This window comes from Notolepis coatsorum, assembly GCF_963971535.1.
Source record: "Notolepis coatsorum genome assembly, chromosome: 3".
Classification (NCBI taxonomy): Eukaryota; Metazoa; Chordata; class Actinopteri; order Aulopiformes; family Paralepididae; genus Notolepis; species Notolepis coatsorum.
Window position 1 is genome coordinate 191155042 of NC_140167.1, and position 23163 is coordinate 191178204.

At 42.7% G+C, this 23163-nt stretch overlaps 2 protein-coding genes across 2 annotated transcripts in view; both read right to left on the reverse strand.

Annotated features, from left to right (window-relative positions):
- jagn1a (jagunal homolog 1a) lies at positions 1-4202 on the reverse strand. Its single transcript, XM_084309762.1, has 3 exons — positions 4126-4202; positions 1672-1772; positions 1-779 (listed from the first exon to the last, which is right to left on the reverse strand). Exons 2-3 carry the CDS (start codon positions 1758-1760, stop codon positions 317-319), a joined length of 552 nt encoding a protein of 183 aa, XP_084165888.1. The 5' UTR covers positions 1761-1772; positions 4126-4202; the 3' UTR covers positions 1-316.
- Positions 4203-6313: 2111 nt separating this feature from the next.
- The window catches only part of col8a1a (collagen, type VIII, alpha 1a), a 27990-nt gene continuing 11140 nt past the window's right edge, over positions 6314-23163 (reverse strand). Inside the window, exons 2-3 of the mRNA XM_084310554.1 lie at positions 16196-16505; positions 6314-11001 (exon numbers count right to left, since the gene is read on the reverse strand). Of these exons, the coding sequence (XP_084166680.1) occupies positions 9065-11001; positions 16196-16496 (2238 nt within the window). The 5' untranslated portion in view covers positions 16497-16505 and the 3' untranslated portion in view covers positions 6314-9064. The remainder of the gene's footprint in view (positions 11002-16195; positions 16506-23163) is intronic.

Genomic DNA, 23163 nt, shown 5'->3' on the forward strand with positions numbered 1-23163 from the left:
CTATTCCCAAAGCTAAAATGCACGCACAGAGACAAAAAAGGTATGTATCTTCTTGTCTAACTCCAGGGAAGATGTTAAATAAGCTAATTTCCCAAAATAGTGGAGTTCCCCTTTAACAAAACGTAATCATAGCAAGAAAACCTCAAAATCCTCCTTGGATTGTTGCGATACCTTACAGTTGTACCTCTTCCGGGGTGGGGGGTATGAGGTTACACGATGGAATAAATAGCAAAACATAAATAGGTTCATACCAAAAATATACTGTAAATTAACATAAAACTCTTTCCTCTGGCAGTCACATCCTCCCCTCACTGGGTTATTTCTTCTTCTTCTCCTGCGTGGCATCGAACCACGCGTCCAGCAGCTTCTTGCTGTAGTAGATCTGCCAGGAGTGCACCTGCACGGCGATCACCATCACCAGGTACATGACCGTCACAGCGGAGAAGCCGAAGATGAAGCGGTAGGCCTTGCCATGGCGGTAGAGCTGCTGCGCCACGGGGAACATCTCCATGCAGCCGTAGATGAGCGGCGCCACGGAGAAGAGCCCAGAGCTGATCATGGATATGACCAGGTAGCTGATGTTGTTCTTTGGCAGCGAGAGGGCGCTGGCGAGCAGGGGCACCGCGCTGAGCAGGTAGGGGTACTCCCACTGGTACGGCATGGCGACCGTGTCGTGGGACACCAGGTCCAGGTGGCTGACGGTCACCTGAGCGGCCATCAGGAGCCAGAGCAGGAGGTGCACCAGGTTCAGCTTCCGGATCTCGGACTTCAGGGACGCGCTGCAACGACACAGATGTTGAATACTTAAAGGAACATGCCAATTTTTGGGGAAATTAGCTTATTTGCCATCTACCCTGGAGTTAGACAAGCAGATACATACCCTTTTCTTCTCTGTGCATGCATTCGGCTTAGGGAACAGCCGCTAGCCTAGCTTAGCGTCATTCACTGGAAGTAGGTGTGCCAGTGTAGCCTAGTTCCCAACGGTCACAAAATACACTCCAAATACAACTCCAAAACGTTCCTGTAAACATGTTGTGACCAGTGTACATTTTTGTTTTCTAAGCAGATATATACTCTGAATTTTTTTTGCTGAACCACTGCTGCCTGGGCGCAGTGATTTCATCACCTCAAAACCCCTGTTTTAAAAAAAAAGTTTTAAAACAGGGATTTTGAGGTGATGAAATCACTGCGCCCAGGCAGCAGTGGTTCGAGAAAAAAAAATTCAGAGTATATATCTGCTTAGAAAACGAAAATGTCTAATTATTATAATAATTTTTTTATCCACGTGGTAAATACACAAGTCACAACATGTTTACAGGAACGTTTTAGAGTTGTATTTGGAGTATTTCGTGACTGTTGGGAACTAGGCTACACTGGCACGCCTACTTCCAGTGAATGACGCTAAGCTAACGCCGCAGCTGTTCCCTAAGTCTAATGCATGCACAGAGAAGAAAATGGTATGTATCTGCTTGTCTAACTCCAGGGTAGATGGCAAATAAGTTAATTTCCCAAAAAGTTGGCGTGTTCCTTTATGGGCGTGTCAAAGGAGATGGCCTAACTGTAGATGTTACTTGTGATAATGAGATGACACTGAAGAAATCTAGGCTTTTCTGTCTAACGGGGAACTTGCAGGTCATTATGCTATGCAGACGTATAGAAACAGATGTTTACCTCATCTGGTAGTGTGGCGCCACCTTCTCTCTGTGTTTGAAGTCGCTTCCATCAGTACCTGCAGCTCGAGGGCCTCCACGAGACGTCATGGCGAGAACAACCTATACTCGCACGCATTCCATACCAGCAAACAAGACACTAGGTCAGCTGGAACTTTTAGCATACTTACCCCAGCAAGGGGCAAGGGCTCACTTTGACATAAGACAGAGGGGTGTACGCCAAGGCAAACAGCTTGATTGATTGATTGATTGATTGAAAAGTTTATTAACAGATTGCAGAATGGGTACAGTACAGTACATCTCAATACATACAATTGTTAAGGGGATGCAGACCAGAGAAAGACTTTCGTCTTGTTTACATCAGGGTCCCCCATTTTCAATTCATCATAACATATATGACATACATGACATACAGATAGACAGTACTGCTACATCTATACATTTATGACATATCAGATTTGCAAATACAGTACTGTTTGTGATACAAAAGTGTCCAGAAAAGGAGTGTATATACATTTGGCGTAGAAACTGTACATTGGAGGAGGTTGGTGGGGTGGGGTTGGGTGGGTTGGGTGAGGGCTGTACATTGGAGGTGGGGGGGGGGGGGGGGGGGGGGTTTGGTAGGGGACACACACATTTTACACTGTACATTGGAATATTGACAAAGCCTTACTTGGTCATTTACTGTACAACTAGGTTAGGACATTTGTAGGGGCCAGTTTCGAATTGCAGTCTCACGTAGGTGTTTTTTGAGAGTGTTTTTGAAGGTGGGTAGTGATTCACATTCCTTTACAGCTTTAGGCAGGGCGTTCCACATTGATGTGGCATAATTGCGAAACGTGTTTAGTCCCTTGTTTGAGCCGAATCTGGGTTTTACATGATTTGTGGAGCTCCCTCTGGTGTTGTGATCGTGGTATTCACTGACCTTTGGGAAGTATTTTGACATGTACATGGGTACCTTGGTCGCGTAGTGTATCTTGTAGACCAGGCCCATTGCAAGTTGCTGTACTCTGTCGTCTACTCTAAGCCATCCTAGGTTGTCAAAGTGGGCAGGGGTGAGGTGGGTTCTAGGAGTCAGGTCAAGTAGTAGTCTGACTAGCTTGTTTTGAGATGTTTGTAATTTGTTTTTTAGTGCCTTTGAGGTGCTTTGGTACCATGAGGTGCAAGCATAGTCGTAGTACCCTTGAATGAGTGCTCCTGCTAGAGTCTTCAGGGTATTCTTGTTTACCAGAGAGGAGATCCGGTACAAGAATCGCGTTCGTTGGTTGACTTTTTTTATTACATTGGATGCCATTTTGTCACAGGAAAGATTAGCCTCTAGGATGGAACCCAGGTAGGTAATTTCATCTTTCCTTGTGATAATATTGTCACCCACTGTAACCGAGAAGCCGTCGGTCTTGCTGAGTTTGTTATTTGAACCGAAGAGAATGGACTCTGTTTTGCCCATGTGTAATGATAGTTTGTTGTCGGCGAGCCATATGCAGATTTTGCCTAGTTCCGAGCTGAGGGCTTTTTCAACCTGTAACTTGTTCTTGTCAGAGACCAGCAGGGCTGAGTCGTCCGCAAACAGGAACAAGTTGCAGTCACAAGCTGACGACATGTCATTTGCATAAATTAGGAATAGTAGCGGTCCTAGTATGCTTCCTTGTGGAACACCACAGCTCACTGTGAGGGGGGGGGATAGGGTACCGTTTACTTCCACCATCTGTTCCCTCCCCTCCAGGTAGGATTGTATCCAGCTCACTGATAAACTATCAAAACCAATTGCTTTTACTTGCTTTTACTTTGCTTCACTCTGAATTACAATTGATTGATTGATTGAATTGATTGATTGAAAATTGTATTAACAGATTGCAGAATGGGTATAATTACAGTACAACTCAATACACACAATTGTTAAGGGGATGCAGACCAGAGAAATACTTTCGTCTTGTTTACATCAGGGTCCCCCCATTTTCAATTCATCACACAATCGAGACTGACCTGACCAAAATATCAGAATTGCTTCAAGCCATAAACCAGATGTTTGCTCGTTTCTTTCGTTAGCATGTGGCTAGTTAGCAGGCAAGAGGCACCCAGTTCGATTGGAATTCAGTCGAGGCAGATGCTTTGCTCTGAACTTTATGATGAATTGAAAATGGGGGACCCTGATGTAAACAAGACGAAAGTATTTATCTGGTCTGCATCCCCTTAACAATTGTGTGTATTGAGCTGTACTGTACTGTAACCATTCTGCAATCTGGTAATAAAGTTTTCAATCAATCAAACTCACTGGTTTGGCATCAGGCTAACGCGTTAGCTAACGTAGTTAGCTTGCTGACAAGTAACGTTAGTTCGCTATTTAGCTCGCACGGCTATCATGATGATCAAGTCTGTCGCAAGGAGCATCTCTCTTGCCACTGTTATTATTAATGACCGTAAATATAGTTGAGTTACTATTGATGATGATGCTTACCGTTTCGTATTTCCTTGAGTCTCTGGATGAGCTGGCTTTTAGTCAGTTTGCTCACACAATGGGTGCGACGAGTGAACGTCAGACGCATCTATACGCATGCGCACAGTCAGGTGTCTGACCTACCATCGCAGTCGCAGCATCAGCATCTCTCCTCACAGCATCCGGCATCTCGTCATCTTCCAGCATCCAGTCATCTTCCAGCATCCAGTCAGCATCCAGCCTCTCCGTTGTTTGTTGGCAGTTCTAGTCCAAAGGCTGAATATACTTTTTTGTGTGTGTGATATTTCTTCCCTTTCATGTTGTAAATTTTAGCTGTACAACAAATCAGCAGGAAGGGTACAACAACACTGGCATCTAAGGGTCAGTAAGATTGTTCGTCAAACAGTGTGCTACAGTCTTGAGTGTATAGTAAGACATATTAGCATAGTAGGTAGTAGTATAGGCAAGGTATAGATTCCTAAGTAGAAACGTGCATAATAACAAAAGGCAGTACGAATATTGATTGAAGAAGTGTGTTTTTAGTGACGGCAGAAAATTGGGTGGGTTTTGGCTGTCCTGATTATGGTGGGAAGTTCATTCCACCATTGTGGAGTGAGGACGGATAATAGACCACCGCAACTGTTCCGGGATTCTGAAATCATGGGAGAGAGAGCGGGGGGAGAAAATGAATGATTGTGGATGAGAGCCTTGACATTAAGTGGTTGTTGCTACGGCTGTGGGGGTGTGGGAGACATGATCCAATAGACTTCTATATGCCAGTCTCCTGAACACGGAGAGACCAATTCCAAGTCGATCGACACTTTCTCGGCCGAGCTATAGTCACTCTTCCGCCCCTACTCCCGAACTACGCATGCGCAGATTGCCCACGGAGTCTAGTTCATCAATCTGCACATGCGTAGTTTGGGGGTAGGTGCGAAAAAGCGACTATAGCTCAGCCGAGAAAGTGCCGATCGACTTGGGATTGGTTGTGCCGTGTTCAGGAGACTCAGGCGTATACAAGTCTATTGGATCATGTCTCCAGCACCCCCACTGCCATAGCTACAACCACTTAATGTCAAGGCTCTCATCCACATTCATTCATTTTCTCCCCCGCTCTCTCCTCCATGAGCTCAATGTAACGTGGAAGTGCAGTGTTCTATAGCCTGCTTCGCTTTGATGACCCCCCCCCCCCCCGGATAATTGGCCTAATCAGCTAGACATTAAACTTTGCCACATGGTAGAGTTGGCAAAACCTTATATGCAATATGACCCCCCCCCCCCCCCCACAGCCAAATGGTAATATATTATATTATTTAATGTATTGTTTTGCCTTTATTTTACCAGGAAGTTCCATTGAGATTCATTCAGGTCATACCTGGCCAAAATGGCATGTTCTCAGAACTCTTCCTACCATAAACTCAAATATGTATATATAGTCAGTAAAAGGACACCACCAAATTAATCATTCAGCCTGTTGGTTGTTTCCAAAGAACTGACTTGCATGAATTAATTAACCTACAAATAATACACAGTAGTATCATCAGCAGCAACAACAACAACAACAACAACAACAACAACACATCGTTTTTTAATCATCTTTATTTAGAAAAACAACATAGTAACAAATGCAAAACATTAAGACCTAGGGTTTCTTTAGGTTGCACTGAACATTTTAGCACCATGGTTAAAAAGGGAGAACTTATTTTCCTTAAAAATTTGTGTTCATTACTGAGGTCCCCAGCAGTGTTAACCTTGGGAGATCAGTAGTCAAAATAATAAATTATAGACAAATATTATTGTGAATCGTTGCGCTATTCCAATAACCATTCAATTTTAACCATTAATCTTCGTCAATTTGGTCTCCATATTGGGGGAAAGTTCATTGTATATTCCCTTTTTCTTCTCTCTCCTCACAAAGATACCTGAGTTGAATAGGTATTTAAAATATTTGTGATACTTGTGGTGTGCTTGATCTAACTCCTCACACACACCGGAACCATTTGGTCCAAAAGTGCAAACTTGGCATTAACCCTTTCACTACCACACTACCAAAGGGGTTAACCCTTTCACTGTGACATTACAGAAGGTTAACCCTTTCACTGCCACATGACAAAGGGTTAACCCTTTCACTAGCACACTACAGAAGGTTAACCCTTTCACTACCACACTACAGACGGTTAATCGTCTGTAGTGTGGTAGTGAAGGGGTTAACCTTCTGTAGTGTGCTAGTGAAAGGGTTAAGGCATGCGTAAGTCAAGCACACACTGTACTGATGAGGATGTTCTGGACATCACACATAACTCACTACCTCCGTTCTGAAATACAGAGACCAGAGGTACTCAATAAAAACAAAAACACTAACAGTTATTAGATTAGCTCGTTAAAAGCTTCAGAAAGATTGTGCCAGATCTTCGTTAAAACAGTTGTGAAAAGGACTGTTTGGGGACATTGCTGGATTGCTATACAAATTAATAAAATATCGTCCTAACATAGTAGACTGTATTGTACTGTACAAGTTCATGGGCTTCTTGAATCAGGGTCTGTGCTCTTTGATGTGTATCATGCATCAGTCATATCGTTCTACTGCTTTATTTGGCGGGTGGCAAAGCAAATGCAGCAAGTTAGAAGTTTTGTTAAAATGACAGCAGTGGTTTTCATATTTCAGGGCAAAACAGTGTTTGTTGGAGCTTCAGTCGTTGTATACCAGAAGGAGGCGGCTATTATTACAACACTACGAAAACCCATGAAACCAGACCTTTGTCCACTGCTTGTGACAAAATCCCATGCAACATCATAGCTGGTAGTGAAATGCAACCATAATACAAAGATTAAAAAAAATAAAAAAATACTTGGGTGTTGTAATGTCATTTGAATTTCAAACACTCAATTGTCAATCGCTCAATTACTATTCCATGCATGTGATTCTGTAATTTATTTAATCTGATTTAATCTAAAAGAGGTTTTCTTTTTTTTCTTTTTTTTTACACTTTTTAGTATGCATTGGCTGCATGCATTCAAGAGTTCACGAACAGTCAACCCCCAATATTAGCTGACCTCAGTATAATAGTGATGTCACACAGATTTATTTTTGGCTTTCATTTGTTCCTGATGGCTTTGCGAGATCAATACATCCATGTGATCTACACTAAAACAATGCAACACCAAAAAAAGATTTAATCCCACATCTCATGGCATCAAATCAGATTTTTCTTAGGGTTCAGTCAATCTAACAAACTATCCTTGGTTGAAATAGGTACACACCTTTCAACAACGATCTCTAGAAGTATCAGTGATGTGACACATTGTTATATTTCTTATGATAGTTAGCGTAAGAAGTATAGATGGTGCATTCATTTATCTTTGCCAATGAATGATTTAATAGCTGATATTACAATAAATACTACCCTTGTTGTAGGTGGCAATATTCACAAACAATTGACTAATTTCTGAGAAGAAGAAAAAAAAGTAGAAAAAAATACCATCCTTGTCCGCTTGCGGCATTGGGATTGGTCTGAATCAGTACCAGAGCCCTCTAGCAACGGGAGGGGCTTACGCCAGAGGGCTCTACAACGTGCCTATCAATGTGCTGTGAAACTCTCTGAAGATCTCAGGGGCACGATCTTTACTTACCAAACCGATAGCATTGGTGACCGGCTTAGGCCAAAAATAGCTCATACGCCAGGTCAGTGTGTTGGTCAAGGCCCCTGTTGCAAACGTTTTACAACTTTATCAAACACACAAACTCCCAATCTGACTACATATCCTGACATCACTGCTCACCGTGTACACCACCAGCACTTGAGCCACAGAGGGCGTGGCAGAGGAGGCTGTGAGCGGTGCAGTCAGGATAGGTAGTGAGTAGGGGGACTTGAGAAGGCCTCTGGTGTAAGCCCCTCCCCTTGCCAGAGAGCTCTGGTACTGAGTCAGGATTGGTCCACTCAAAATCAACAGCAAAACCTTCAAAACAAATTGAGCCTGGTCCTCACGAGGTCATTAAGTGAGTCTATGACCTCTTCAAGTTGACCAAAAGTGGTGTAGCCTAGTTATTTGACACTTGATATGTCACTCAATTTAAGCCATTTCCCAACTCGAATCATCTACAGGTTAGACAACCACAAACACACCCATACCATCTAACACGTATACAACTACAGCAATGCAACACGTTTTTTTTGCATTGTTCTGTGTCACTCTATTTTTTCTGTTTACAATTACCAGTAAAGTGAGTTGAGGGATAAGGTGGGGTGGGGGTTGAGCTGTGGTGGCTTATGCTTCCCAGAACAGCTAATATTGGAGGCTGACAACACATGAGTTCATCAATGTTGTACCAAGATGAAGGATCACTTAAGGTTTTCTTAAAATGTACATTCTTTGCCACTCAGGGCAGCTGCCAGTTTTGATAAGAACACAATATAGGGGCAGGGAGAAAGCATGACACTGTGACAACAATGCTACTAGAACCACATGTCATCCTCCCTTGCATGGATCTTCCACTTTTTAAGTTTGTAACCTAATTGAAAAACTAAACTCAGACATGATAAATTTTTTTTACCCAATGCAAATCCATGCGGTATGTAAGGTCTTCTTTGAATGTCAACTTTCATACATTCTTATATATTTTTGGAGCTGTAAATACTGAATTCCTTGTACTCCCAAATACACGGTTATAAAAGCTGCTGTATATATACAGCACAGACACACTCATACTTCAGATCTCCCTGGGGACAGTCAGACTTGTCCCCCCACCTATGTCGACCAGGCCAACAGATAGTTAATGTTTTATTGGAAAAACATATCACTTGAAGGTATTCTATAATCATAGTTTACATTACACGTCTTTATTCTCCCATCCGTTGTAATCCAACTCTCTCTCTCTCTCTCTCTCTCTCTCTCTCTCTCTCTCTCTCTCTCTCTCTCTCTCTCTCTCTCTCTCTCTCTCTCCCTCTGCAGTTTTGGGTTTTTACATTGGGTACAACAAGTACCCAGAGAAAGAGGAGTGGACGTATTGGCCGGCATAAAGTCCTGCGGCCTGATCTGAAGGCAACTGGATATACACAGTATCACCAGCCTGTAGAGGTACTACTGCACTGCCTGATGCCTGATCTAGGAAGCCCTTCTTGTATTCGTCATATGTGTACATTACTGGTTCATTGTTCCTCATCAAAGCCACCCACACATTGGCTCCTTTGCAGTGAACGTGGTAGGCGAAGTAGTAGATGCCGGGCATGTCGCAGGTGAAAATACCTGTTTGGGGATTGTAGTTTTGACGACCATTGTACAGGAGCTTGTCAAAGATCACAGGACTGCCAACAGGTGGGAAGGGCGTGGTCACTACAGCGGTGAAAGCTGGCATTTCTAGGCCATTGGCACCCATGACTTCTGCTCCATTGCCTCCATATTTGCCCTTCGTGCCGTAGCCACCAGCCTTAACGCCATCCAGTGCAGGGCCCATCTCAGGAAGAACTCCAGACATGTCTGGGGTCAGAGCGGGTGTTCCAGGTGGGCCAGGAGGTCCAGGGGTGCCAGCTGTACCTGGTTGTCCAGGTGGTCCTGATGGGCCTTCTTTCCCTGGGGGTCCGATGGGACCAGAAATACCTGGATTCCCTGTACTTGCGATGCCTGGTAGACCAGGTGTGCCACCATCTCCCTTTAGTCCCAAAGGACCAGGAGGTCCAATAGGTCCTCCTGCACCACCCATACCTGGAATACCTTTAGGACCTTGGGGCCCAACTTCACCAGGTAATCCACCTTGCCCCTTTGGCCCAGACTGTCCTGGAGAACCAGGGGGCCCTGGTAAGCCTTTGTGTCCACCCTCTCCTTTATCACCGCCGGGCCCTGGTGGACCTCTTGGCCCTGGCTCTCCATCCACTCCAGGCAGACCATCATTACCAGGATGCCCCTGAGGACCAGGCTGACCCTGACCACCATCAAGTCCCTTGGGGCCTCCATTTCCATTGTCTCCTTTTAGACCTGGAGTACCAACACCCCCAGAAGGTCCCGAAGGACCAGGGAGACCTGGAGGGCCATTTGGTCCAGGGGATCCAAGCATACCGGGAAGTCCACCATGGCCCTTTTCTCCCTTTGGTCCAGGACCTCCAGGCAGGCCACCCATACCCTTATCTCCCTTTGGTCCTGGGAATCCCGGTTTACCAAATCCAGGTAGTCCTGGCTTCCCTGGTAAACCTGGGGGTCCTGGATGACCCTTCCCGCCTGGCATGCCTGGTTGTCCTGGCAACCCATTCTGTCCTGGTTTTCCCTGGCCAGGTAGACCAGGAGGACCAGGCTCACCTCCTTCTCCAGGTACCCCTCCTGGTCCAAGTTCTCCAGGGGGGCCAGGATTCCCCGGAGGTCCATGTGGTCCTGGCATACCGTTCAGCCCAGGCTTGGCCACACCAGGCAGCCCTCCCTGACCAGGAGATCCTGGTGGGCCGGGGAGCCCTTTGTGCCCTGGCTGTCCTGGCTGGCCCATCCCTTTATCCCCCTTGGGTCCTGGTAACCCTGGGAGCCCTGGCAGACCTTTGTGACCAGGTTCTCCTCTGGGACCTGGCTGGCCTGGTAGTCCCTGTCCTCCTGGCTTGCCTATGCCTGGAAGCCCATGTGGGCCAGGGGGACCCTGAGGCCCTGGCTGGCCAAATGGCCCTTCTTCACCACTAGGGCCCATTTCTCCTTGTGTTCCTGGCTCCCCATTACCTCCTGGCTTCCCTGGTAGTCCTGGCAACCCTGGTTTACCCACCCCAAGTAATCCAGGTGGACCAGGAGGACCTGGTCTCCCTGCAGGTCCTGGCTGTCCATTCCCTGGTGGTCCTGGAGGACCAGAGGGTCCCTCCAGTCCAGCTGGTCCAGCTGGGCCAGGCTCCCCCGGGGGAATCCCCTCGGCTCCACTAGGGACGGTCAGACCTGTGGGGAATGGGATATATATTCAGTCAGAAGAATGAAAGTATAATAAAAAATACCGTAAAGAATAGCTGTGAACTTAATTTTAAAATCCCCAAATCCCACTTTGTTTTCATTTGGGTCCTCAAGGAGGGGAGCAATATGTTTTTCCTATTATCTTCAGTGACTAAGAGAAATGAAGTAAAATTGAGACTCATAATCTGGGGGATTCGCTGGTTTGAGAAGGTCTGGGGTCCATTTGTGGAGTACCTGAAGGGGAGGCTGGTCCCACAGCTGTACATATCTTTATGTTTGTGTCTTGTTGTCTTCCCTTTTTTTGGTCATATTTTATTTTCAATGTCTCTGTTTTTGTTTATGTTGTTGTTAAAAGATGTAGGGGTTGATGTGTTTCAGTGTAATATATTTGGAGAAGTCATTTAAACTCACTCTTCTGCTAAAAATACTGCTTGACACTCAAGAGGACTGGTGGTACAAGAGGGCAAAGCCTCACCCCAATGAAAGCTATAGTCATTGCACAAATGACACCTGCTATACCTGCCTGACATGAGCTGAGGTCAGAGTTGTAGTTAGTATGCAGGTCTTAAAATGGTTGAGTTCAGAGTTGTACGTTTACAGTAAACATGTCCCTCTATAATGGTCATCACTTGCTGACAAAGCTCCAAAGCCGGAATTTGTCATAATTTTCACCTAAATAGTTGTTTATAAACTGAACTCTTACTTTAACCCTAATTTCAATTGGTATAGTTTTGAAAATATACCAATTTCCTTTTCCATTTCCTTTTCCTTTTCCATTGGCCATCTAGTGATAACCCCCTATAACTGATAGTCACTGGCAACTGTCAGGCACTTTGCTCTCTGCACTTCTCCTCCGACCAGCCTCGTATCCCTTCCACCACCTGGGGCCGCTGGGGCAGTATGGTCTAATGGTCGAGGAAGCAGGCATGTGACCGGAAGGTTGCAGGTTCTATCCCCCGGACTGGCAGGAAAAATCCGGACAGGGAAAGTGAAAGAATGTCTCTCTCCTATCCCTCAATACCAACCGCTGAAGTGCCCTTGAGCAAGGCACCTAATGTCCACACAGTGGCCAACAGTGTCAGACTGTGGTTGTACTAGGCAGCTCCCACGTGTGTGTGTGTGTGTGTGTGTGTGTGTGTGTGTGTGTGTGTGTGTGTGTGTGTGCTCAGCGAACCTACCCTGGGTAAATTAAGGTAAAAAGAAAAAAGGATCTAATTCAGGTATGAAGTTTGAACATGGTGGTGAGCTTTACACCAAGGGGCTACGTGGCCTCTCCCTACCGTTTTATCTACCTTGTTACACACCCCTCTAAACTCACTCTGCACACCACAGCACCCCCAGCTGGTTTTACCAACGTTTTTGGAGCTCATTTGGGATCTGGGTGTATTTTGGGGAACTCATTAAAGTGGTACAATCCTAAATGGTAAAATACTAATTTCTGTTTGTTTTGGCGACATCTATTGGTGATAAGTGATCATTGCTGTGGTGTTTTTGCACTGTATTGACTTGCTCTCCATCTTTAAAATGCATGCTAACTACTGAGTTAGTTTTCTATTAATTTTTTTTTTGATCTTTTTCCCCCTCCTTTTTCCTCCGATTTTCTCCCATCCCAATGTTAGTCGTTATGCCAATTCCCAATCCCCTTCCTGGTCGCTGCGCACTTACCCCCCCACAGTCGGTCTGGGAGAGTGGAGGCTACCACGTGCTTCCTCCGACACACGTCCAGCCAATCAACCGCTTCTTTTCACCTGGCAGCGCGGATTCTCACTGAGAGGGCGTAGCGTGTGGAAGGATCACACTATCCCACTTAGATCCTATCCGCGCTTAGCAGGCGCCCCGACCGAACTGTAGGAGTCGCTGTTTACAACGACCCGGACCCACCCCGCCAACAGCCAAGAACAGCAAATGTAAAAACATTAATGAACTGGGTATAGGTAGAATCAATATTACGACATTTATTTATATGAACATTTTTGAGATTCTTACTTTAAAGGTAGAACCTGTAATCTCGTCAAACAGCGACCGCTATGCAAAAGATGACGGCATGGTACTGTGCTTTGTTTACAGTTTTTGTTTTTGTCTGCTGTGTGGATTGCCTTTCAGTGGGTATAGGGGAGGGGTTGCTACTGCTGGCCACACCTCAGGCTGGACTAGTGATGTTGTTATTGAGTCTCTTTCACTTTGCATCGTGAGTCTCACTGTGGCTTCCTCTCTTTGCACTCAAACAACATGTGAAAATGCCATGCTGCACACGGAAGACTGGAAAGTGCAAAAAGCAGGTACCTGTTCCACCCCTTAGGGTCGGCACCGACCCCAAAATGACATTATGGTCATAAATCAATATTTTTCAGAGTGTTGCATATTTTTTGCGATTTTTTCATCAAACGTTTTCAAGTATTAACATCGCTAACATGTCACAAAAGCATGTAGAATGTATATTATCATCAATACGTTAGTTTAGCAATAGGTTAAAAGTGCCATTAGATAGTTTTAAGTTTTTGATTTTCGATCGTCTATTCCAAGACGGAAACGGAAATGGAATTTTTACGAACTACACTTCCTGTCAGATACTGTGGGGGTTCAAAGTTCAGCGTTCTGAATTAATCATATCAATAACTGTTATGATTCGCGATAATAAGCCACAAAAGGTAACGTTTTTGACAAATATTGAAACGCAGTTAGTTTCTCCTCCCTATTGTTAGCATGTAGGAACAATTAGATCTGAAATTAGTTTCAAAACGGTTGCACTGTGGGGAAAATAAAAAAGTACACTAGATTACAATAGATATCATTATCTGTTCTTATGCACGCCTGGTGATACTAAATCCAAATTGAACTCGGGCATTTGAAAGATAATATATGTATATATATATATAAATGTGCGAATTGGCTATAATAAGGTAATGTATAAGCATCATATTCTATATTCTATAATAATATTTCAAATTGCATTAGTCCGGATGGGAAAATTCAGTACTGTATCTACAGAACCTTCGGTTTTATCATCTTCCCTTTATTAATTTCCGTAGATTTTTAAGTTTGGTCATTATTATCATGGTGTCATTCACTGTCAAAGATGCAAAAAAAATCATAATTCATATTCTCCTTTGTTTCATCACAATTTAAGCAAGCCTAGTAATAGACACAATATTTCTGACACTGTGAATACATTCCCTGAGGTCCATAGATGTACCTAGATACCAAGAATATGCAAATAGCCCTTGTAGAAGTGGAGCAATATTCCATTTACCTAGGTATACATTTTATGCGGATTTTCACATTGTGTGGAACAGGTTAATAAAAGTGTGATTTCTATTTAAAAATAGAATTTACAAATGTCTCATAACAACGTTTTTAAATCCAGCTGCCATGTCTTGCCAGTTCTGGTAAAACTGCCGAAGGAGACATCAAAACCCATATGGAAAAGATACAAATCTTAGAAGATTTTGATATGGTCTGAATCTACATACAAGTACTGCAAGGCATTTAGAGATGTTGCTAGGCAACCAGTAATCTGACATAGACCAGCATATAAAGCATAGATGAAATGAATAAGGTAATTATATCTGAAGTGACCTCTTGCAAGGGGAGGGATTGTGAAGGGTGTGGCATTACAGGAGCAGCATGGTGCTGAGGAGGGGTGAACAGGGCTGCTGTCCATGGTGCTGAACACGCTGGTCTTTGTACATAAGACTTGGGGCTAGATCCACAAAGAATGGATTGCACGGTGCTAGTTGCACCCTACTTACAATTCATTATGAATTGAAAATGGGGGACCCTGATGTAAACAAGACGAAAGTCTTTCTCTGGTCTGCATCCCCTTAACAATTGTGTGTATTGAGATTAAAAACGTAAATAGCTTACGTTGTTTGAATATGTAATATATGTGCTCACCTATTTGTACATATATTTCCCTCCCATGCATATCCATGCATATCTTGTGTCTTACCTATTTTATTTTTTCTATGCCTATTTTATTATTGTATTTTGCACAATCAATGCGGGCATGGCCACCCGCATTTCACTGTATGCCCTGGTATGTATGTGACAAATAAACCTCTTGATTCTTGATTCTTGATTCTCTCTCTTTCTCGCTCTCCTTCTCCCCCCTCTCTCTCTTTCTTTAACTAGGCAATGATAATATGATGATAATGATAATAAATATTGAACTATTGTTGGGACTGTATTCCTCTTTTACTTTTTTCTTTACTGTATGAAGTACAATCTCAGGGGCTCATACTGAACCAAGCATTTCACTGTAATGTACATTGAATACAAATCCTTAATCTGTGTCTAACTAACCAGAGCTGCAGGTATCCAGCATCCAGAACAGTGTGGATGGTGCTGATAAACCACTTGACCCGACATCATTGGTTTGTAGGAAATAGGGCTCAGGGTTCCACAAGTTTGAACGATCACTATAATGTCTATACTATTATAATAATATAATACTATACTATATAATACTATGTCTATACTATAATGTCACTCTGACTTTCATTTTCAGAAGTGTTAAATTATGGAACTCATTCAAATAACCTTTATTGAGGTTTATGTGTGATGTACGAGTGTCTGTGTATGTTATGTATGACTATGAATGTATGAATTATTGTATATTTAAAATGTTTTGTAAATGTTTTTGTTTTTGAAGATTAGGCAATGAGATAAAAGAGATCCCAGTGGTGGAAAGTAACTAAGTATGTTTTACTCAAGTACTGTACTTAAGTAAAATGTCTTGTACTTTTTACTCCACTAACCCATCAGTTACTAGTTACTTTGAAGAAAAGTATTTAGCATAGAACACATAATATATACAAAATAAAAGAAATATTATAAGATTAAGATTATATACTTTCACATTTGAAGCCTGTCAACTTCAAGAGGATGTAATCAGAGCAGCATAACTGGACCACATACCACTTTAACACAACCTATAGAGGTCAATGGATACACAAACATCATGTAGAATGTGTACTTTTACTTTAGATACTCAAATACATTCAATAGCAAATACTTCTCTACCTTTACTTAAGTAGAATTTTGAATGGAGGACTTTTACTTTGACCAGAGTACTCATTTATCTGAGTATTTCTACTTTTACTGAAGTAAAGGAACTGTATACTTCTTCCACCACGATCCAAATAAACCAGTGGATGGACGACGAGGGGGCGAACAGTCTCACCTTTGTCCGGCCCACCGTTGTAGCCCCCTCCTTTGCGAGGGTTCTCCTTGCCCATGTGAACTGGCATCTGGGGGATCTCCTTCCTGTAGTGGGGGTACTGCATGTAGGGCATCTCCTTGTGGGGGTACTGCTGCTGGGGGGCGGCCTCTTTGGGCATGCCCCCCATGTGGCCCATGTGCTGCATGGGCTGGTGATGCTGCGGATGCTGCTTGTGGCCGTAGTACGCCCCGCCGTGGACGTGAGTGAGCACTGCGAGCTGGACCAGCCCCAGGAGGAGGAGGGGGGTGGGGAGGGGAGGCATGGTTCTGGCCTGAGGGAGAAAAGAGGAGGAATTCATCAATACATTTTTATTAAAAGAAATTATATCCTCTTTTTTTTTTTAAACATTTGATGGTTTCTCTGATAAAAGTATTACTGTATGTGCACAAAAGCCTATTCATTAACAAAACTATTCATTTACATTGAAGTTATTAACTGTATTAATATTATCCAGTCGTTATTTAGTAATATTTATGATGCTGCAATAATTGTTATTGTTGAGATATGATACGAGTAATGGGTGCAAAATGGATGGAACAACAAACAAGTAAATAACCAACCAAATAAACAAACAAACAACAACAACAACAACAACAACAACAACAACAACAACAACAACAACAACAACAACAACACAAATGTAAGTTAATATTTCTGTTATAAGAGAGACGCACCACCACAGGAGGCCAGTGGCCTAGCACAAACAACTACAATGCTCTGTCTCCCTCTGCTGGATATACAGATGAACTGCACAAAACAAGCCAGAGCCCCCGAAGGTCAACTATGAGTGGTACTAGTAGTCAGTGGTCAGAAAAATAAATATGCTATTAACCTGTAATAAAGAAAATAATCCTGACATATTTAGGTGCTAAAAGTCAGACACATAATTGTCTCAACTGCAAAGTCCAAATTGAACAAAGTGGGGAAACTAGAAAAGTGCTCAGTAGAGCTTAACCTCCACCAGGTGGCAGCCAGACAGTTTGTTCAATGTGTCTGTCGTGTCTCATCCTCTGAACATTTCTTCTTCTTCTTCTTCTTCTTCTCTCTCTCTCTCTCTCTCTCTCTCTCTCTCTCTCTCTCTCTCTCTCTCTCTCTCTCTCTCTCTCTCTCTCTCTCTCTCTCTCTCTCTCTCTCACACTCTCTCTCCCTCTCACACACAGAGCAAACAAACATGCCTACAATTTTGACAAATGCAGATAATTACTGGTATCTGAACACACTCACACAACATACACAGAGATCACCCGTTGTTTTAAAAAGTCTTACATTTAATGTGCAGATGGGTCTAAAAAGTGTATTGGATTAGGAAGTTACTTCTATGTTGCAATAACGTCTCTGTATTGTGTTTAAATATGTTTGGGGGACATGTCTGGCCTGGGCTGCACAGTAAGCGGTATGGTAATAGACCTTAGGCCTTACCCTTCCCAACTATTCGTATGGATTTACTTCTTTCATAGTAATTTTCCTTCATACTTTTTTGGCCAGTATGGCTATGAAACACATATTAAATTATATTCAAAGTGGTCTTAAATTCAATTTGTAGAAATCTGTGATTGGCTACACGACAAGTACTGAAAAAGGTCTTGCATCACCAAAACCATGATCTCCCGCATGGCTTCTCCCCTGAAATTAGGAACAGTCTAATTGTACCGTTCAAATGTGCCATAGACACAATTGTTTGTTTATATACTTAATAAATATAGATTTAATAAGCCAATAATTAGGATAACTTTTTCTTTCAAAAGATTTGGGGGTATGTATAAAATAATGCTTGCTCTTCATTCTTTGCACATATAATATTGTATCTCTTAGTTGTTTTGTTTATTCTAGTATTTATTTTTATAAAAAAAATTAAAATGTATTACCATTCATTGTTTAACTCTGAAAGACATTTTGGGGCTGAAACACATTACTAATTACTTCCTTGACTGTTTATTTTGTATACAAATGTTATGAATAGAAAATTGTCTCTTTTTCTAAGCTGACAAGCAACAGTTGTGATTGGAGGATCACGAAAAAATGGTGGGATTTGAGATAGGTCAATTAGCCACTATGCCCCTTAGTGGTGGCTCGCAGGCATGACACTCACCATGAATCGTGCATCTATTATGGTCTCTTTAAAAAGAAAATCTACAAGACTTGTATTTTATTCAACCAACCGAAACACAGTTACAATTCCACTCACTCACTCACTCACTCACTCACTCACTCACTCACTCACTCACTCACTCACTCACTCACTCACTCACTCACTCACTCACTCACTCACTCACTCACTCACTCACTCACAGCAGTCTGCCCCTAGTGGCACCTCACAGGGATGGAACTTTATGTAAGAGTTACATAAATCAACACTTCACATCTATAAAATGAGTGTTCTTGTTAGGTTATTATTGGAGGATCGCCCTGCAAAAAAAGTCTACATCTTAACAAGTAATTTCATCTTGCATTTAGTCTCAACATTTTATTGTGCTTCTACAAGCTCAGCAACTTGATTTATGATCTACTATTACTCATTTGTTTGCAGTGGTGGAAAGTAACTATAAAGTAAAGTATTGTACTTAAGTGAAGTTTTTTGCTACTTGTACTTTACGTGAGTATTTACATTTTTTAATTTAACTTTAACTTTTTACTCCACTACATTTATCTGAACCCATCAGTTACTATTACTGCTACTACTATTACTTTGAAGAAAAATAGTTTTGCATAAAAAAATATGGCAAACATTTATGAAGATATTTTATACTTTCACATCTAAATTGTAATGAACCAACGGAGAATATACATTTTCCTTTATTTTATTTTATTTTTTTCATCTTTGACTGTGAATAACACCATGCTAAAATTGACCAGACATGAAAGAGCTCAGCATCTTCTTGAGATCACATGTACAAGAAAGCTAAGCAAATGAATAAATGGAAGATGATTAAACAGAAGGTTTTGTAGATACAGTACTGAATTCTGCCATCCGGACACATGCTATTTGAAATATGATTATATAGCCAAGTCGCACATCTATGGATCGGGCCAAATCTTCCCTCTCCAATGGCAGAGTTAAATCTGGATTTAGTATCACCAGGCGTGCAGCAAAAACCGTGAATGAAATCTACTGTAAGTACAGTTACTTGTTTATAATGTAGATTTCTCCGCCATTTTTCATCAGATTGCAATGCCGTTTTTTCCTTCTCTACGTTCACAGAAAGGTAGACAAACTAACTGTGTTCTAATTGATCTCAATAACGTTCAGGTTTGTGGGAGATAATCCTGAAAAATAAGATAAATAAAAAAGTAAATCCACAAGTCATATGATTGACAGGAACTGGCTTGAGCTGGGTCTCCTCTCCTCTCCTATGACTACAAACAAAATGGCGGTGAGCATTTCCTAGTGTCGATATTCACCTGTTACTGACTAGATTTCCAAAACTCATATTTCACTAATAACACTTTAACCTATTGGTGGTAAACAAACGTATTGCTGAAAATATACACTTTGATTGCTGGTTTGACAGGGTTAGGGTCTTTACTCTTGGCTACATTTGAAAAAAACCTGCAACATTAATTCATACAGTCTGTAGTGATGTCATTTTGGGTTCGGTACCGGACCCATCGCCATCGGGCTTAAGAGTAACATAACCTTTAGAGGTCAATGGATTTAGGTTTGAGCACTGGAATACACAAACGTCATGTAGAATGCATACTTGTACTTTAGATACTTAAGTACATTTAATAGCAAATACTTCTCAACTTAAGTAGAGGAGGACTTTTACTTTTACGAGAGTAGTCATTTATACTTTTACTTAAGTAAAGGAACTGTGTACTTTTGTTTGTGGGAAATGTCGTATGTCTAGCTCTATGTCACCCCTTTGTGTTTACGACCACCTGGCTGTGTGAGATGTTATATTTAGCCTGAGCTGAAGCCTGCACGATAAGCCGTCTGAGTCTGGTATGAATGAGACATTCTATCAGCTGGGGTGAATGACTGTGTGTGTGTGTGTGTGTTTGTGTGTGTGTGTGTGTGTGTGTGTGTGTGTGTGTGTGTGTGTGTGTGTGTGTGTGTGTGTGTGTGTGTGTGTGTGTGTGTGTGTGTGTGTGTGTGTGTGTGTGCGTGTGTGTCTGTGTGTCTGTGTGTCTGTGTGTGCGTGAGTCAGACTGAGCTGCAGCAAAGTCCTGCGAAGACCGCCGCCGGCCACAAGAGGGAGCCATGTCAAATGTCAACAGAGGAGGATTTTCAGAGACTCCATCCTTGTCTTATCCTGACGTGCCGGCGCCAGATGGTTGGTTACGATCTCACGGATCCAGCTGCATCACGAGGTAATCCTTTGTCGAGCTTCGCGGCCATGATTGTTTAATGAGACTATGAGCTGTATGTGTATGTCACTGAATTTCCCCAAGGAGATAAATAAATATCTATCTATCTATTGGGTGCTACTCTCATTAACCAGCCTCTTAATGGATGCAGGCGCCACGTAATGTAAAACTGATACAGTGAAAAACACTATTCCTTCTTTAGGTCGATGTGTCCTTGAGCAAGACACTTTAACCCATATCTGCTCCTGAGCAGGCTGACTTGACACCTTGCATGGTTGCCTCCGCCATCAGTCTGTGAATGTGTGAGCGAATGGATAAAATGTGTGGAACAAAAAATTGTAAAGCGCTTTGGATAAAAACTACTATATAAATGCACCATTTAGGTCTGAGAGCAGAATGTGACCAGTATGAGGAGTCAACACACACAAGCCAGGCCCTTCAAGAAGCACCTAAAACACTAAGGTGTTGTCACCTTTGTTAGATTTGAAGCTTTTGGATAATCCTAGTCCTAAATGCGCACATGAAATCTGGCCAGGGATACAGAAATATCATGGATATTTGGGGGGGGGGGGGGGGGGGGGGGGGGGTAGCTGAATTATTACACGGGAATGACCATCCAACTAAAACGTATAACATTTATGCAGTCACGCAGCAGGTATTACTCACACACTGCAAGACGTAATGCCATTTTGCATTTTGCACTATGAACACAACGACTAGGCTAATATGAATTATGATTGATAGATTTATAGCTGGAGTGACCATAAAGTACTGTCTGTGAATGAGAGTGTTTGTACAGGGAACACGCGTTCATTGCCTGCCACTCACTCAGTATGCAGCATTTTTACAAGACTGGAGGAGTACTTCTGTCGCCCGCTACCTCATTGGCGTCGAGGACGCGCACCACTCCGACCCCCTCAGCGCCCCTCTTCTCCTCCCTATAGCACTGCTCCCAAGTGAATCACACCATGATGCACGCCAGGCTCTCTAGACATAATTCTTATGAACACACACACGTACACATGTATGATGATTATTACTGAGAGAAATATTGTAACGCAACAATAACGATAAGTCGATTTGATCACTTTTCATTTCGTTATTGTAATGACTTGTCTTCAGCCGTTACGATGAGAAATAAGATTAGAGGTGTGGGAACAGGCCGTGGGAAATGATGGACAATAATAATGTTACTTTTAAATAATAATGTGACTTTTATCCAAAATACACTCTCCGTTTCTGTGTCTGTGTCATTTCTGAAACCTATCCAGGTTTCTTTTAACGAGCCCATCACTCACACGACTAACAACATAATATTACTATTTATTTAGGAGACCGGCCCATGTTGCTACCAAGGAACCCTTGCGAAATAAATAAATAAATAAATAAATAAATAAAGCTCTTAAGCAGGACAAATGAGCGATATCATTTCACTTGATTCCATGCGACTGAACTTGATTCAGAGGAGAAATTCTCTTAGAGCAAGTGACAGTATCCTAGAATATGGCAGTTAGTCACACTCAAGATAAGGTTGCTTGCCTTGTAGGGGGTGGGGGGAAAAATCGATACGTAGTAGTATCGCGATACTTTGCGTGGCGATACTGTATCGATACAGGGACGCCAAGTATCGATATTTAATTATTCATACTTTTTTTTTTTGTATAAGGAAGTTGCATTGTTCATTTCAATACCTGTAATAGTACAGTAGTCCACACACACATGTGCATTCAGTTAAGTTGGAATATGACTGTAATACAAACAGTTCAGTTTGTCAGGTACATGCAACACAGATTAGTGTTTACATCTGTCTGCTTGAGAAAATACCATGTTCTGCAATAAAAATTATTGAAGTGAGATGAACACACTGAACTTTATTTTATTAGATAAAACAGTTAGTTGACAGTTTTACTTTGCAGTTACACATTTTTTATTTTTTTTTAATTATCGCAATATTAGCGATATATCGAGTATCGCGATACTATCGTATTGCGAGATCTCTGGCGATTCCCACCCCTATTGCCTTGTGAGATCCTTGAAACGGGCTGAATTTGAAACAAGTGAAATGATCTATAGACGGGAAGGCACTTTAAAGCCACGGGTGCCTGACGGGCTGCAGAGCACAGACGCCTCACTAAACCACAACCTGTCCCTTATCCTCCCACTGTGGCGCTGCTGTGGAACTGGATGTGAGCGCTGGCATGTGTCCGTGTGTCTGTGTGTATATGTGTGTATGCGAGCGTTGGCGTGTGTACGCATGTATGTCTGTCGTGTGTATGCGAGCGTCGATGTGTGTTGTGTGTGTATGTGAGTGTTGGCGTGTGTATGTGTTTTGTGTGTACGTGAGAGTTGGCGTGTGTGTATGTGTGCGTCTGTCTGCCTATAATGCTTTCCAGGCAGGGCAGTCTGGTCCAACAAGCGAAGCTCCGTGCCAACAGACTTCTGGTCCAGCTGAGCAGGCCAGACCACCTTCTAGTCTTACACTCATTATCTACCCCCGAGCATTCCCTACCAGAAGGCCAGGAACAGCAAAACGAGAGGGTTTGCTTTGGCTCCCTGGGCTGCCCTGAGGAGGAGAACCTGCCGGCTCTGACGGGCTGGGGTTTAGGTAGTGGACACTCGCC